General features: G+C 43.7%; 1 protein-coding gene across 1 annotated transcript in view; it reads left to right on the forward strand.

Annotated features, from left to right (window-relative positions):
- The window catches only part of OTC (ornithine carbamoyltransferase), a gene marked incomplete at its 5' end in the record, with an annotated part of 48,157 nt that extends 42,061 nt beyond the window's left edge, over positions 1–6,096 (forward strand). Inside the window, 4 exons of the mRNA XM_019523868.1 lie at positions 495–548; positions 646–795; positions 1,960–2,097; positions 5,730–6,096. Coding sequence (XP_019379413.1) covers positions 495–548; positions 646–795; positions 1,960–2,097; positions 5,730–5,789 — 402 coding nt within the window. The remainder of the gene's footprint in view (positions 1–494; positions 549–645; positions 796–1,959; positions 2,098–5,729) is intronic.
- Positions 6,097–18,041: the final 11,945 nt, after the last annotated feature.

Genomic DNA, 18,041 nt, shown 5'->3' on the forward strand with positions numbered 1-18,041 from the left:
GCTGGCTATCCCTCAGGATGTTGGTGTTGGCCAGTCCATTAAGGATGGCCTCTTTAATAAACTTTTCTAATTTCAAAATTCTGACCACCCCCAAGCCCCCCCAAGCAAATATAAAAAGCAAAATGGTCTCACATCTACTGAAATGCTTCGTGTTGACACAACCATTTTATTTGAATCTCAACTTCTTACTTCATATTGTATAATATGACATTTGACACCATGAATAATTTCATAGCAAAAAAAAATTGAAGTGCAAACATTTCATTCCATAAATATTGAAATGGGGCTTTTCAGCATAGCTAGAATATTTTTCTCTGATTTTTTTCCAAATCAAAATTTCAGTATATTCAACAGTTTCATCAAGTGTTTCAGTATTGACAAAACTGCATTCTTTGATGGAGAATTAATTCCACCAATGTTTTTCCAAACAGCTTAAAAATAATAATGATAATATATCATTATATAGATAATACTATCTATTTGGTTTTTTTCAGAGTTTTGAGCCAGACCATAGGATCATTAAAATAGCGGAACAGTATTCCAAAGAGGTATGAGCCTAATAGCCAAAGAGGTATGAGCTTTAAATATGATTTATTGTGTGACTTAAACAAATTTGCCTAACCTCTCCTACCTTATCCACATTAGTATGGCACCAGATTGCTTCTCACAACTGATCCCTTGGAAGCTGCAAGTGGAGCCAATGTTTTAGTTACAGACACCTGGATAAGCATGGGACAAGAACAAAAAAAGATAGAGAGACTGAGAGCTTTTCAAGGTTATCAGATCACAATGCAGGTAAAAATCAGGTTTAGTATTTCTCATCTTCTTTTATAGAGTACATTTTTACTGATCAGCCCCACTGAAGTATGCATGCCATATCTGTCAGGTGGGATCATGAGGATAAGTGTGCATGTGTACATGTGTGTCCATACACACACACACACACACACACACCCTTCATTCCAGCATAAAGCTGACCGAACAAAGTGATGTCTGAATTATCTGTGGCTTCTCTTGCCTAGCCCCTTCCCATAGTCTGGCCCTTCTGGATGGAGACTTTCTTATAACACACAAATGTGGGTCATGAACAGAGCCCGTCCTTTACTTTTCACTCTAAGGACTGTCTGTTTCTGCCCCTCTACCCACCTTGTTATACCCACAGTGCATTAGAAGGCCCTTCAAATCTCATTTAGGCTAAGTAGAATTAACACACAGATTGCAGTTCATAAAGGCCATGTGCAGAGCATGATTTGAGGCAGATTTGTGTATATCTCTAAATAGGGAAAGTATTAAATATTTTTAGAAACCCATTTAGTTGAAATATGTATTAGTGCAACAGTAGTTAGAGAGAATGGAAACAAATACCAATTTTACAATTAAAGATAAAACAAGACATTTCCATCCCTGTTAGAATCAATGTTTTCATTGACTGTATTTTAACTCCAGTTTCCAGAATCCTAGTAACAAACATATCTCATCTTGCTTAAAATGTTGTAATCCATTTCTTAGATATTAGATCAATGTATTATGAGTTACTGATGTCAAAATAATTGACCATTGCCTTTTTAGGTGAGGTTCAATATGTAGTTTTTGCCATTGTTCATATATTGTATTGGCATATGGCTTTACAGTACAGAATGTTCTTATTGAAGTGTCAGCTGGGTTCAACACAAGGTTATTCCACTTTCAGTGTCAAAAGGCTAGGAGTGAAATCCAGACTCCTTTACCGTCAATGGCACATCTCCCATTTATTTAAAAGAAGATCGGATTTCACCCAAGATTCGTCTCTTCTTCATATCAGTATTAATTCAGAGTAATTCATCTGAAACCAATGATATTGTTCTAAGCACACCATCAACATAAATGGGATCAGAATCTGGTCCACAGTTTGGTAACATGTTCACCAGTTATGCTATATCTCCATCAAACTGCTTACCTTTCTATCATTTTAATCTACAGACTGCAAAAGCTGCAGCTTCCGACTGGACATTTTTACATTGCTTACCAAGAAAGCCAGAAGAAGTTGAAGACAGGGTATTTTATTCTTCACGGTCACTGGTTTTCCAGGAGGCTGAAAACAGAAAATGGACAATTATGGTAAAGAAAATAAGACTAGTTAGAGGCTTAAAAGTACACTAATGTTTTCTGCCTTTCATCCAGCTTTGCATTTAGAATGGCTCCTCAATACAATAAGGACCTTAATACAAATGTTTCAACAAACATATCAACACAGCACAGTTCTAACGACATCAGATATTTTATAAAGGAACAGTGTAGTATCTTAGGCCCCTCGTGTTGACCTATTTTCATTTTAATTGACTGTTGCTGTACCCAAGTGTTATAATTAAGTGAAATCAATGAATTGCACTGTGTTATACTGAAATAATTTGCAGTCATCAACGGTACTGATTAATATAGTCCCACTGCTTTGAAATGCTTTAAATACTCTAGACATACCAAAAATAGTTCTGTAATGGCTACAGTTTCTAATATCTGTACAGAGCTGCTTTTGTCCTATCAGGCAGACTTGAAATGAAATCAGTGGGAACTTTGCCTAAACAAGAGCTCTATGAGGAAGGTTTTGAAGTACTGAAACAATACATTGAGTTATGGCGCCAAACAATAGTGAGGACTGCATATGAAGCACAGTGGACATTCAGCATTTAACACCAACCCTAACTCGACTCTCAGATTTTAATATTTCAGAAAATAATTGTCACATTTTTACAACTATTATTTACTGTAGATTTTATAACAATTGAACAAACAATTATAAGATAGTGAAAATTCCTTAAGAGATGAGAAAACAGACTGAGTCACTAGCTTTCTGAGAGAAGCTCTATATTTGTTCTGCGGAGCACTGGCTGAAAAATTTTGAACAAATCAATGAAAAATGCACGTTTGAGTTGACTACAGTCATTCATGAATTTGGACCAAGCTCAATTAATAGTTTTGGCTGACCCTCCCTTCCTACTCCCCCTGCCCCCCCCAACTGTCTTGATCTTAATTTTGAAACTGTTTCAAGACTAAATTTAATTTAGAAAAAACATAGCATCTTAAAAGTAAAATAAAACACAAAATTATAGAAAAGAAGGGCTGGAAGGGACCACCAGAGGTTATTTAATCCAAGCCCCCACTTGATTTAGTTCAGGGGTGGGCAATTATTTCAGGCAGAGGGCTGCTTTCTGAGTTCTAGCAAGCCATTGAGGGCCACATGACAGGCAGCCAGGGGCAGATAAATATTAATTTTCTAAAATGTTTAGGGGCCCCATGGGCCAGATAGAATGGCCTAGTGGGCTACATCTGGCCTGCAAGCTGCATTTTGCCCATCCTGATTTAGGATCATTCGTTTCTAAACCATCCCGTACAGGTCCTTGTCTGAACAATTTATAAAACTACACAGTCAACCCTGCTGAATAGCTGCAAAGCATATTGCCCAAAGATACCAAAACCACCCTAACCTGCCACAAGTAAAGGCAGGAAAATGACAGTGTCCTACTCCTGCAAAACATTTTATCTGGAGTTGAACAAAAAGTTTCCCTTCAGTCAAAAATAATATTTTGGGTTGGTTCAGCCAGAAAACTAAAATATTTCACTTCAGTCAACCCCAAATGATTAAAAAAAAATTCTGTTTAACCAGTAATCTGAAAAAATCCTTTTCAAAACTCCTTGACAAAACTCTAGCTCTAAGCACCCACTTGCAGTCAGATATTGCTATGAAAGAGTGACAAACTAGGGTAATTTCTAGGGCTGTCAAACAATAAAAAAATTTGATCACAATTAGTTGCATGATTAAAAAAATTAGTCATGATTAATCGCAATTTTAATCGCACGCTAAAATGCAAAATTATGCAGGTATTTTGTATGGTTGGGGGGTAGGTATGGGGTGCGTGTGTGGGTGTTGAAGCCTGGGAAGTGGGGGGTCCATGCACATCCTGGCAGAAGGGGCAGCAGCAGGGTTGGGGGGCTGTGGCTTGGGAGTGAGAGGCAGACACAGGCACACACAAACACATACACACACAGATAGCACCCAGCAGGTAAGTCTGTGGAGGGGAAGGGGCAGGGGAGAGGGAAGAGGTGGGAGGGGCACATCAGGCCCCCACAGTGAGGGAGGGAGCGGGGCAGGGTCAGGTGCTGGGGTGAATGGGGCCCTGGGGTGGGGTGAGGCAGGTCATGGGATGGAGCCACAGGCAGCTCATCCAGGGGCATGGTGGAAGGTGAATCTCTGGTGCTGCGCGCACCCCTGGGAGAGGCATGGGGGGCGTGTGCCCCCTGGATTTGTGCATGGGGCAGAGACAGGATGCCTGCTGCAGGCTGGGGCTCTGTGCCTTGCTACCTGTGCCTCAGGAGCTGTGCACTGGCTGTACCACGCATCCCCTGCCCACCCGGCGGCAGGAGACACAACATGACATTGCACAGTTCCCAGAGCAAAGACAGCAGGGCGCAGAGCCCCAACCTGCACCAGGCAGCCCATCTCCACCCAACACACAAATCTGGGGACACGTGCCCCCCATGCCTCCCCTGGGGGTGCATGCAGTGGCAGGGAGCCCCCCCCTGACCCCCCATTTGCCTGGATGAGTCACCTGCAGCTCTGTCCCATGACCTGCTCTGGTCCTGGGGCCCCATTCACCCCAGTGCCTGTCCTTGCCCCTACCCCACTCCCTCCCTCACCAGAGGGGCTCGATCTCAATCTCCTACCCCTTCCCTCTCTGCACTGTTCAGCGCCTGTGGTCGGACAACAGCAGCACAGAGCTTCCCCCACTGCTGCAGAAGTTCCTCGGGGAGTGCAGAGAGAGACAGATAGAATGGTTGCAGCACAGAAGTCTTTGTAGTGGTGCAGGAAGCCCAAATTCCTCCCACCCGGTGCTACACCAAAAAGTGTACCTGGAGGCCAGGGGTGAGTGAGGCAAGCAGAATGGTGCTCACTATGGCACCAGGCAGGGGCAGCACAGGGCTACCCCCACTGGTGCAAAAGCTTTGAGGGTGGGGGCAGGGGAGCACAGCCAGAATCCTCTCCCCAACCAGGAGTCTCTGGCGCAGCAGTGTTAGTCCTGCACTACCTGTACAAAGCTGCAGGAGGTGGGCAGCTCAGTGCCACATCAAGCAGTGTATCTGGGGGCAAGGAAGTACCATTCTTCTTGCCCAACTCACCCTGTGCTCCTCCAGATTACCCCTTGGTGCTGTGGAATGCGGTGCTGCACTGCAAAGCCCCTGTGGTAGGCATGGACAGTGCAGAGTGTTCCTTATCATTGCTGACATACCCACTATAGGGGGATTCTGGCACTACCTCCTAAGCAGGTCCCATGGTGGGTGCCCCACTCACCCATGCCCTAGTTATTGCAGATGGTCAAGCTGCAGATGACTAAATTCTGCTCCCATACACTCTGTTATGGATCAGGATTAACTGAGAACAGAATTTAGCCAATGGAAAGCACTTCAGGATTTGGCATACTAGGTATACTGGTTCTAGTATCTTTTTGTTTGAGTTTCTCCATTTCTGTTCATTACAGTACATAGAAAGGAAGCCCACCAAATAGAGCATTCCAATTAATTTTTAGCTTCTCTATGACTCAGTGCTGGAGATTCTAGAAAACAAATCTAAGCATGACGTTGCTGTTGGGAAAATAATTCTCAACATGAGTTTTTAGAACTAAAAAATATTTTTCCTTATTTATTTTCTTTAAGTATCTGTTTTCAATGCAACTGGATTTTTTTTTCTCCCCCTCTAGGCTGTCATGGTTTCCCTCTTGACGGATTACTCACCACAGCTACAAAAGCCTACATTTTGATGTTTGGGTTCCTGCCAAGAAAAATATTCCTCACCAGCAGAATATACTGGTCCACACATATATAAGTCTGTTTCAGAAAGAATCAAACCAATGAATTATAACTCAGTAAAACTGCATAGTTGGCTCTGCTGAACTGTATAATATTGCTTTGCACTTGTGAAAACCTTTGAGATGATGTGCAGCATTGCAAAAACAGTTCTTTTTGTAGGTGCTTTATTTTCTGTTGCCTTTGTTTTGATTAGCATCTCCTGAGTTTTACAAAAGTGTAGTTTAACCAATAGATTCAACAGCATCATTGGTGATGATTTATATAACAGTTGTGAACTTGTCCCTAAATCTGTCAGCTTTACTTGGTGATCGCAAGTCATGTTTGCAGAGATCAGCACCACCCTGCTATAACATGCATTCTCAATCTTTCCTTGAAAACAGAGTCCCCTTATTTGTACCCAAGTTACCCCCTAGTTCCTTTTGGCTTTGAGATAGTGGAGACCCTATAACCAGTGAATCCTATGGGCTGACAGGAAGATGATGTAGGATTCACACAAATGGGCTTCTACATGGTTAGGTGAGGGAGAGGAAAGATGCTAAGGAAGTATTGGCTAGATCCCCCTCACTTCAACCCTCTCACCATTGACAGAATTGTGGTTTAAGAAACCATGTTTCCATTCTTTTCAGCTTCATTTTTGCCAATCTTTTCCCAAAATTCTATTTAGGCAAACCTGTATTTATTTAATTGAGGTCTAGAATGATATGTTATAATCAAAGGCAGAAAGGGTTTTAATAATATGATTTTTAGGGTAAACTTTTACAAGTAATTAATTCAAAGATCCACTTGCTCTCCTTCTGAGCTCTGGCTTCCTGCTCTGTAAAATGGGCTAACACTACTTCTTTATTTCAGCTGACTTTTCTAGCACTTCATTTACTCATGTGTGTAAATCACTGAGATATTTGAATGGAAATGGCTGCAGATGTTCAAGGTAATATTGCACCTTCCAGACCTCTCATGCATTCATTACGTAAATAAGGAAGAGATGAATGCAAATGAGGTGAACACTGAAGAAGTAATAAAATGGGAAGGTTTTACAGAGAACATTACCATATTTTCTCACATATAACTGTTGCTGGTAGGTTGTAGGGCTTCGGCCTTTTCTTGATAGGTGCCTTGCCCACAAGCAACATCAGGGTGACACTTGGGCTGGGGTGCCACCTAGATGGTATAGGTGCTGCTCCTACTTGCCTACCACATCTTTGATGTTCCTTGTTGGGGAGACAGTTCCCTTCAGGTGGCCCCCAAAAGCAAAGAGGTCTTGACCTCGGTCTTTTCTTCATGGGGCTCCAAACGTCCCCTTTACCCCACCCTTACCACATCCACAGCGTGGAAAAACACTGCACTCTGCAGGTCTTCCTCTGGATGATATCTCCTCTCATCCAGATTGTCCGCCCTGAGATAAGTCGGGCCTTCTTGGCCAGTACAGTCTTCCTCCCACAGCCGGTTGCTCAGCTTCAGGCTGACTTGGGTACATAAACCTGCCCTGCCTTAGGGCTGACTAGGACTTCACATGAATTTAACAGAAGGCATCTGGTGTCCGCCAACAGACCCCTGGGCTCCTGTTTCCCAGTATCCGCTTGTTACTCAAAACCCAGGAGAAAGGATGAAGTGGGGGGACTTGCTCGTCCCTTCCCTCCTAGTGATTATGGAGGTGGGCAGCCACCCTGTGCCCCTCCCCAATCCTTCTTCCCAATGCAACTGCCTCTGGATCTCCGCTGACCTGAGGTCACTCTGTTGCTCCTCCCAAGCTGGAGGGGCATACAGTTCCCATGCTGGGCTGCTGTTTTCTCCCCACCAAGCTGCTTGTGAGAGCTAGCAGCTCCCTGCCACCTTCCCCAGCTGCTGTACCTATATTTCCGGTGGGGCTGCGGTGTTGTTCCCGGGCATCTCTTATCTCCCCAGGCTTGGGTTTCTTCCCTGCCATGCCAGAGCCCTCCAGTCGCTGCTCTGTTCCTCTTGCCTTCTCTCCAGCCAGGTGATCCTCTGTTTAGCTCCTGGTACCTCCTGCCTGGCATGTTCCTCTTCCCCCACTGGCTTCACAGCTGCTCTCCCAGCTGCTTTTTGAGCAGCCCACGTCTCACCGAGGCTCTGCCCCTGTCCCTCGCCGATCCACAGCTTCAGGGAGCTCCAGAATTGCAGAGCCTGTGTCCACATTCCCTCCCAGCTGCTGCTCATTTGGGCCTCTGTGGTGAGTATCGGGGCATGTGGGGTGGGAGTCTGGGACCCACTAGAGGGGCTTTTACTGCCCCTTTCACAATAACCCACACCTATTCTCTCAAAACAAGCTGGGAAAATTTGGGTGTGAATTATATGTGACGAAAAGGGCTCCTCCTAGGTCTGGATATTTCATGGAGGGGAGGGGCAAATTAACACTGCCATTGCAACCCTTCCTCCCCTTGTCCCCATTGCCAAATTTCTGGACCCATGGGGAACCCTTCACTTACTAGATTGGATGGCACATGAAGTTGCTGCACGGATTGACCTGGCATGTAAGGTCTGACCCAACATATGGCCCCAGACCTGGTACATGGCTTCAGAGCTGGTGCACAGAATGGGATATGGCATGCAGCCCCAGAGTGATGTGCTGGATGGGACCCAAGTGCTCTGCTTTGGGCTCTGACGTACTGTCCTCAGACCCCAGCCCTGGTGTACTGCTTCCAGTCCCAGAAGACCTCTGACCCCTGGTACTTACCTATACCTGAGGCCTTCCGAGAATACGGTGTGTGTTATATTTGGGATGTGGTTTATGAGAGAAATATGGTAATTTCTCATAATGAAAAATCTGCTAAAATGTATATCAGATGGCAGTATGTAATTGCTTATAATCTTCCTCACTGGTTGTTATGTTGTAATCAGTAAAAATGTTATTTTCATTATTGATTGCAGTTTAAGTATAGGTTCTCTTTTTATATCATTGCTTGGAAACTCGTGACTGCTCCCCCAGAAACCTTGTCCTCTGGTACTGGAAGAGGAATTGCTGTTAGCAGCACAGAGACTATAATATATAGACAAAAAGTTCTGATTCCAGGACAGACCAAGGGGAACACATCTGCTGGTCTGTTTGTTCATAGAGCAAGGACTGTAGTCTTTTTCTGTTTATGGAGCTAAGAAACCATCTATAGTCAAGAGAAGGCACACAAAAGTAAAGCCAAGATGGAAAAAGGAAGTTAGTTTGAATTTCAGAACAAATAAAAATTTAAAAAAACCAGCAAACCTGCAAGAGTCATTGGGTCCACAAGGCTTTTTAGAGAGTAAATGCAAACTAACAAGAATAAGGATGCTGAAAAGAAACGAAATATTTGGTAGTTTTGCATCACGGGGTGCTGAGAAGATACCTATTCTAGACCAACTCTTTTCAGATCTAATTTAGCCAGGCTAAATCAGGGGTGGGCAATTATTTGGGCTGGAGGGCCACTTGATGAGTTTTGGTGAGCTGCTGAGGGCCACACATGCATGCGCACACTCACTCACTTGAGCTCCTCGCAGTTGGGCTGAGGCTGGCACCAGAGCAGCAGCAGGTGTGCTGCTCATGAGCATGAACATCTTATTTCCACTCCTCCTGCCCCCCACCCCGCTTCCTGGCTGACACCAACAGGCAAAAACAGGCTGAGAGCTGTGCTGTACCATGAGCAGGGCCGTGGCATTTGCAGCCACGTAGAGCTGGGCCGCAAGAAGGGGAGGGGGGAGTATGCCTCGCCTCTTGGCCTCCCTCCCTCCCTGCTGTGCAGACCCTAGGCTGGCGGGGGGTGGAAGCAGAGGGGGGGTCTGTTCCTCCCCTCACCTGCCCCTCCTACCACAGTGTCAGGTGGGTGGGTGAGTGGGGCACCAGCTTCTTCTGGTGCCACAGAGAATGCCAGGTGGAAGCAACCCCATCCACCACTGCCCGATCAAACTCTCTGTCCCAGGCGGCCATGCAATGCTGGGCGGGTGGGTGAAACTGTTTCCATACAGCATCCCCACCATGCTAACAGAGGCCAGAGCTGGAGCCACCACCCATGGGCCTGCCAATTAATTCTGTCTGGCCTGCAGGTGAATGACAGACCTGGCTCCAGCCTCTTACTGGTTCAGCAGGCCAGATAGAATCAATTGGCAGGCTGGATATGGCCTATGGGCAATACTTTGCCCATTCCTGGGCTAAATTGTTAAGAGAAAATGCTGAAACAACTGGATTAATTACATAACAAGTCACCAGCAGTTGATGTTATGCATCCAAGTATTAGGAAGAAAGTCCAGCTCTCGCATAGAACACATTAAAACTAAATGAGATGACAGTGATGGCATTTTAAATGTCAACATTTTAACTGTTTCACTGCTCATCATAGCCTGCAAAAAAAAGAAGAGGAACATGGTGTGCCATGAGCTGACTGCTTATTTTGGATAGGCACTTGGTTGTGGCAATGTTGGGATTGATTTCACTTTCCAAAAGTTGGACTTAAAAAATCTGGAAAACACTGCTCTGCTTGGAAATGGAAAATCCAATTCCTACTGCTCTGTTTTCCATTATTCAGTTTATCAACCAATTAAGGCATTACTGTAAAATAAGCAATTTTCTTTGGTTCTTTGGCGAGGGCTATGCAGCCAGCCATCTAGTGTACACGGAGCTCAGAATTCCTGGTTCCTGCCCATGTTATATACCGAGATACCTCTTGGTCTGTGATAAGTATTTAATTCAAAAGAACATTTGTCACTATGCCTAATGAGAAAGGGTCATTTGCATGGCTATTTGTTTTTTTTTTCATATTTACATTGCAGTTTCTTTGAATATCTTTTCAGTCTCCTGTCGGCTCCAGTAATCTCTTTCATATGTGAACAATTTCATGTGCACAAGGGCTTAGGAAAAAGTAGCCCAAAGTGATTTCATGCTGAACCCAGGTCCCTCATATTAATGTTCAAACCATAGCCTGGCACTACCAATGCACTTGGCACATTCACGATGGTTTTCATTACATGTTATGTATTAGAAAGTCATTCAAGTGTAGATTCTGCTGCTCTTCAAATTGAGGACATATTTCAAGGGGATTATTGCCTGTATAAAACAGGTATTTAACTATTTTATAATACTCTCGGGAAATAGAAATGAGCAGCAAGGTGGCAACATTTGCAGATGACTCTAAGGGTACGTCTACACTGATGTTTAAGGTTGACCTTTTTGTCACTCTTGATCAACCTAAGCTATATGAGCTGCCATTTCCCACCTATATTGCACTTTGTAGCCCACACCAAAGCCATCCATATTGTACTGCTTGCTTCTTCAGCATTGCATTGATGTGTGTCTCAGGCCCCTTCTACAAATCTGTCTGCAAATTACTTGTTTTTCTTTCCAATCTTGTTTCTATTTACAGGCAGTAGAAGGACGGAATGGTACACAGAGGGCCATAAGAAACAGAGAACTGTGGGATTTCTGCTGACAGACTTCTTGTGTTCAAGGCATGCAAGCTCTAGAAAATACTAAACATTGCAGGAAGGGATGAGCAAGGCATCAAGCAGAGATAAGGATGACTTCACACCTGGAAATTCAGTTTTCAGGGTCAGCTGGAATTCTGCTTTGGACCAAGCACAAGGGTTTACAGTGTAGACCCTTTACAGGTCTGGACTTAGGGTATATCTTAATGGTGACCATATTGGTATAGACATAGCAAAATTATATAGATTAGTTAAGACCAGAGTGAACTGTGGAATTTCTGAGAGACTTGATTGAACTGAGTCAGTGGTACACAACCTCTGGCCCACAGGTCTGTGAAGCTGTATCATCCAGCCTGTAGGGCTCCCCACAGGTCAGAAAATTTGGCAGTGGGGAAGTGGTAGCAGCACTAATTGCTGTCAGAGATGCACCAATTAATGCTGCTAGCAATCTTCCACTGCCAAGTTTCTGGATCTATGGGGAGTCCCACAGTCCAGATGACCTGGCCTCACATGTGGTTGTTCTGTGGCTGGAACTGGTGCATGTTTGGGCTGGTGCCCAGGGTCATGCCATGGCTGGATTCAGCATGCAAGGTTGGGTTGGTATGCTGGATCACACACATAGACTGACCTTGCATATTGACCCTCTGCTGAATCAGGCCTGTGGACTTGCCCTACGCCACTCATCCAGCTCACGTGGCCAGAGAGGTTGAGCACCACTGATCTAGGTGAACGGGCAATGTGATGACAAATTACATTTAATCTGAACCGCAATTGGAAGGTTTGGAGAGAACAATCTAACATAAATGTTCTAACTTAACTGTATCAGGACAAGGACTTGGGAAGGGAATCCTCACTGTCAGTGGCTTAAAAAAGACTGCCCTTTGTGTAGGTACAGTGAACAATGAAACCACAATTTTGGTTGCCTATGGGATGAAATGGAAGATAATACTGATGATATTATAATGCTATACTCAAATTCAAGGGTATGGCCTTTTCTGGCTCCAGTTAAACAGATACCCAGTCAATGAAGATGGCAAGTCAAAGGTGGGTGAATACTAACCACATGATTCATCTGTGTGCTGTTGACTGCTGAACCAAGTGTGCCTGAGTCAAGTTAGCCTGATAGGCTGTTACACTTAAGCAGAACTTTGACTTTAACTATTATATATTAGGATGAAGCTTAATGGAAAAAGAATATTAGCCCACATCTGCCTCCTGTGAAGTTTTTGTACCTTCCTCTGAAGCATCTGGTGCTGACCACTGCTGAGGGCAGAATACTTTTGCTGCAGAGACAGCGATCTTAACTGAGTCTTTATTGTGTGCCCCCATTTAAATGTGCACAAAAAGGCTAAAGAAAGCCAAAAGACTAATATAGAATGGGATCCCAGACATAGAAATGTGCTGTTACTTCTGTTAACATTAAATTATTATGGCAAACAGGATGTGCCCAAAAATAGAGGGTTCTCAGGGTCCATGCCCTGTAGAGCTAGTGAAAAGATGGTATATGATGCATTTCTGACCTTTCTCCTTCATTCATGCACAGCAGCACACTGAAAGCCCAGACTTGCCACAGACCGTCCATGCATGCATTCCCTACTGACAGACCCATTTTTAATGCAAGAATCCCATTCCCCAGGCTGTTTAGAATAATGCTAACTCAGTTAAGTTATAATATTATCTTTTCTAAGCAGTGGGATAGCTGATTGCATATTTAAAATAAGCTGGCAGAACTGCATTCTGTTCAGTCTGATAAGCAAAGCAATCCTTTTTATGTTGGTTTATAAACTCTGCCATGGTTGAATTTGATTTGCATAGGTGTTTATTATGTTATAAGGTTATGCTTGGTCAGCCACAAACTATAGCCACTAATAACAAGAGTTTCTACAAATGCTATTGCTCAGAATCATGTGACATTCTTCTTTAGACCAGGATGAGAGACAAAATCCATGGGAACCTGTAATAGCAACTTTAAGCCTGAATATCTAAGTCTGGGTTTCTAAATCTATATTTCATCAACTATATAAGAACTTGTATTATATGCTCCAACCTGGATTTAAGAGCTCCATTTTTAGGTATGTGGGTTGAAAATTCTGGCCATAAATCTTAGCAGAGTTGCAAAGTAAATACATGGTGGGAAAGGCAAGGGTGTAACACCAGCAACTGAACCGACAGGCCACCATAACGGGCCTCTCCATTGATCCTGATCTTAAACCAAAGTTAGCCTTGATGCATAGTTTCTTGAAGGGTATTGGAAAACGTCCCTTTGTTTTCTGATTACCCACTTTTTGACTCCTACATCTTTGCTTACAGAATTTACTTTTAGCCTCTGAAAGCACTTTCAGAAATAAAGAAATTTACCGTTATCAATTATAAATGAGTTGAAAACTTAATCAGAGCTGACTGAAGTTAAGAATTAGTAGCCCAACCTGATCTTGCTTCTAAGCAGACACAGGAGTTTTTAGCAAAGTTAGCAAATTTCTGTGAGTTATGTATACCACAAACAAAATAAAACTGCTTCTCCCTTCTACCTCTCAGTTTCTTTTCAACTCTAAATTCCTCTTGTTTCCCAATGCAGAATCTCTGACCAGTACAGTAGGGTAGGATGAGAGAACCTTCATTCACAACAGGGCTGTCCAACTCCTCTATAGAGGGGGGCCATACCTTTTGTGGGCCACACTGGAGGGGGGTCCATATCCCATGCAGACTGCAGTAGTGTGAGCCAAGCCCACCCCCTCTGAAGGTCTTGCCCTGCTGCACAGCAGGCACAAACAATGCCCACCCCTCTCCAGGGAACATGGGCAACCACCGCCTCCACCACCACCATCCTACCCCATGAACAGACAGCCCCCTCACACTGCTCCAACATGTGGGCAGGTGGGAAGTGCTCCCCAACACACTGTACCATGCACCTGGGGAGCCACTCTACTGTGCATGCACATGGGCATCTCACCCCAACTCACCAGCCACAGGTTCCCCTGCTGTACTGCATCATGGGCTTCAATGCCCTGCCCTGCCCCTTGGAAGCAGGTATAGGAAGCTGAAGTCAGAGGGAAAGTCCCAAGCTCCTGGCTGCTGTTGCAGCCAGAGCAGTAGAAGGACTAGTGGCCAGGTGAGAGTCCACAGGGCTGTAGATTAACTCCTTGCAAGGCACCAGGTGGACAGCCGCTTTGGCTCAAGGAGAGCATGTGGGCATTTACCTGTTATTGGCAGTGAAATAAAAACATATCAGAAGGAATAATCTGTGACCCAAATTAACATATTATCCCTTTTCACTCATTCCCTGCTCACCATGCCAGGGAATTGTAAGGAAGCCTTACAACAAGGAGCCTACAACTAGCGCCATCACCACAAGGAGAAGGAGAGAAGTGAGTCAGACCTTAGCATACCTCAGTGGATAGGTCTTCAGGATAATGGAGAGAAAAGGGATAGCTAAACTTGCCTGGGAATAGGGAAGGAAACTGCATGGATAAATCCCTTCCTGGCTGCCCTAATGAGTCCTGAATGGTGTGAGAATCTGGGTGATGGCAGGTATTATCTTCCTTTTTCTTGTCTGTGCATGTGTGCAGGCAGATATTCATTGGGTGACATCTACTGGCTCTTTAGATACTTTCAAGAAGCAGTGGCACTAGCTGGAATTCCATTCTCAGTTTCCTTCCTTGGTACCATAATTATTAACTTGTAATCTGTACTCCTGTTCCTGTTTTCTCATTATCTGTCCCATGGAAATTAGTTGTTGTACACATAGTGGCCTCCTTCTAAGCATTGAGGGGGACTTGTGCTTTCTGATAGGCCTAGACCCACTGTCACTGTATGACAAATAGTCCTAACTATCATTAGAGGCTGTGTTGTACCCCACGCGTTTCTGTATTTCTGCAACATCTTAATGATTTAAAAGTTATTGAAATAAATACACCAAAAAACCCTGGAATATATATGAGGGGCAAAATAACTTGGCAGTTGAATGAGAATGAAGAAGACTGCACAAACCATAGAATGATCTCCTGTAGGTCCAGAATATGGGTGTAGCCAAGAGTGCCTGTGGGAACAAAGCACATGACTGAATTTCACACACATTCTCTCTCCCTCTGGGCTCGTTGTGCACATCTATAAGATGCTTAATGCACATTGGACTAATTTTACCGCACATTAATGTGCCTGGCAAAAACCACGCTAATGCGCTAATACACATTAGATTTAGTCCAATGGGCTTTAAGCATCACACAAAAAGCATTCATTTGCGCTAATGTGCAGTAGCATGATTGCAGTGCATTAATGCACAGTAATTACGGTGCATTAATGAACGTGTAGATATGCCCCTTGTCCTCATCAATGAGAAGTATATTGTCCTACCTGCAAACCTGCCAACAGGGGACACTTGCAAGCAAAACACAAAACCTGAAATGTGATTTGGTACACAACAGTCTTGCAGAAATCATTTAAAGGCTATTTGATTACTGCTGGAACTAAATACATTTGTTTTTACTCAAATAAAAAAACTAGTCGTGCATACCACCAATGTGTGTTTTATGTCAGCTCTGAAGCCTAGTTATGAAGAAGATGCCCAATTGAAACCTCTGCCATTGGAATTGCAGGATTAATTCTTGTTTTTTCTGTAGACCAGCCACTAGAGGGTGAGTTTACCCATTGTTAATCCTTGTGGATGCTAAAGAAGACCGTGTGATATACTGAAGTGGGGGAGATCGACAAAGGGAAATATGTTTTTAAAAAGCAGTGTAATCTAATCCAGGATCATAAAAGCTAAAATGCTGTGATCATAAACTAGCAACTTCAGAATATGCTTCCCATATATTACATATACTTCATAGACACACACATTCTCATAATGCTTATGGCTATTAGTCATTTCACTTCAAGGGAAGAGTTAAGGTTACATGGGTAGTAGTATGTCAGAACATGTTTGGAATCCTTTTAAGTTTAGCTGCAACTCTGAATTTACAGGGTTTGTGATGCTTCAATTTGAAATAATTATAATGTCTCTTTAATGCATTTTACTCAAGATTACTCATACATATATTGATAACCCTAACAATTTTAATGAAATATTTTGTCTAGAAGTATATTCAATGCTTATGTTCATAAGACATTTCTACTTACACGTTTTATGTACATTACATGTTATTTTTGGTTGCTTTTTGCCTAAAAGTCCTATAATCTCTCCATGTATAAGATGGCCAAATTTTTGTGTGTTGCAAAAAATTTGGTGTCAAAGAGAGGTCTGTAGAGAAGGCAAGGGCAGAAGCATCAGAACCTGCCTTCTGCCAACTTTATGAGTCCCTCACTTTTATGAACATTAAAAATTAGCTCAAAAATGATTTCATTAGACATAAAATATCACAGCTGTGCATCATTTTGGCTATTTCAGTCTAGAGCATCTGAAATCTGCTTCCAAGACAAGTTTATTCCTTAGCATAGCAACTAGGGAGAAAAATGCACTCATAACAGCTACAGGATGTTGCAAGATACCAGAGCTATCTGTTTGACTACTTGCCTACAAGAGAGAAGTAAATCAGGGAGATAAAATTCATTCTCCCAGCAGTACTGCTTAGTTTATCAAGATAGTAAGCAACATTAGCAGGACTGCAATCAAAAGCTCAGAAAAAATGCACTGAATAAATTACATTACAAATGACTGTAAAGTAATGATTTTGGCATAATTAGTTTTTAGTATCAGTGTAGTTTGATCTTTCCTCATTCCTTGAAAGCGTGGGATTATTTCTTGTTAATCAGTCACTACAGAGATTAACGAGGTGCATGTACATGAGGCACTTTACTGTTCATTAGACTAATATAATGTGCAGTAAAGTGTCACCATCCACACATGTACAGCAATTACTGCACAGTATATTAGTCTAATGTACTGTTTTCTAGTACCTGTAGATACGGGTTGTCGCACATAGGTGCTGTAGGACCTGGGCCCCCTACAGGCCACCATCTTCTTGTATGCACCGTCTGGCTAAGGAAGCATTAATGTCACCTTCCCTACTGCTCTCCAGTGTTAGTTTATGACCACCACGACTTTGCTGTTTTTTCTGTTTGGGAGCTGGTTCCACAGGGAGATCACATGAGGCTGGTAGGAGGAATCTCTTTGTGGAGATCTGCCTCCCCTACACCCCACCCTTACCACACCAGGGATATTGGTTTGGATCAATTTTCAGGGGACAGCCCCTTCAGTCCAATGTGGGGCTGTTATGCTATGGCCAGGAGCCAAAGGAGAGCCCTTAGGATCAGTCCTTTAATGCTGAAAACCTAGGGAGTGGGGAAAGCGAGTAACCCCTTGACTCCACTCCCCCAGCAGCAATCCACAAGTCCATTTACAAAGAACAATGTCACCAAAAAAAAAGAAAAAACCCAGGGCTCACAATCAGTCTCAGACCAGTACTCGGTTGGGGTACTGCCCCTTTAAGTCCAAGGCTTCTGCCCATCTCTGCCTAACAGCTGGCAATTGACAATCCCCAGAAGACCAAAGGAAAAAAAAAGAGTCCCTTCAGGCTCTGGAGGGCAGTCTGACACTCTTGAAAGGAGGAGCCCTCTGGATCCCCACTCCCCTCTCCAGCACCTACTTGGTGGCAGCTCCTGATCGGCTTCAGACATGTGATTCTCAAGCTCCCACAGCAGGGCTTCATTAGTGGTGGCCCTCTGACTTCTACCTTTCTCCAAATGCCTCACTGCTGCCAAAAACTGCAGGCAGGAGTTGGCAGGAGAGTCCCCCAGTGTCCATCTCTTTTGGATACTGAAGTTGCTCTCCAATTGCCCCTGTCTGGGGCTGGAAGTACCTGTCT

The sequence above is a fragment of the Gavialis gangeticus genome, unplaced genomic scaffold (assembly GCF_001723915.1).
Source record: "Gavialis gangeticus isolate Ggan-Ray unplaced genomic scaffold, GavGan_comp1, whole genome shotgun sequence".
Lineage (NCBI taxonomy): Eukaryota > Metazoa > Chordata > Crocodylia > Gavialidae > Gavialis > Gavialis gangeticus.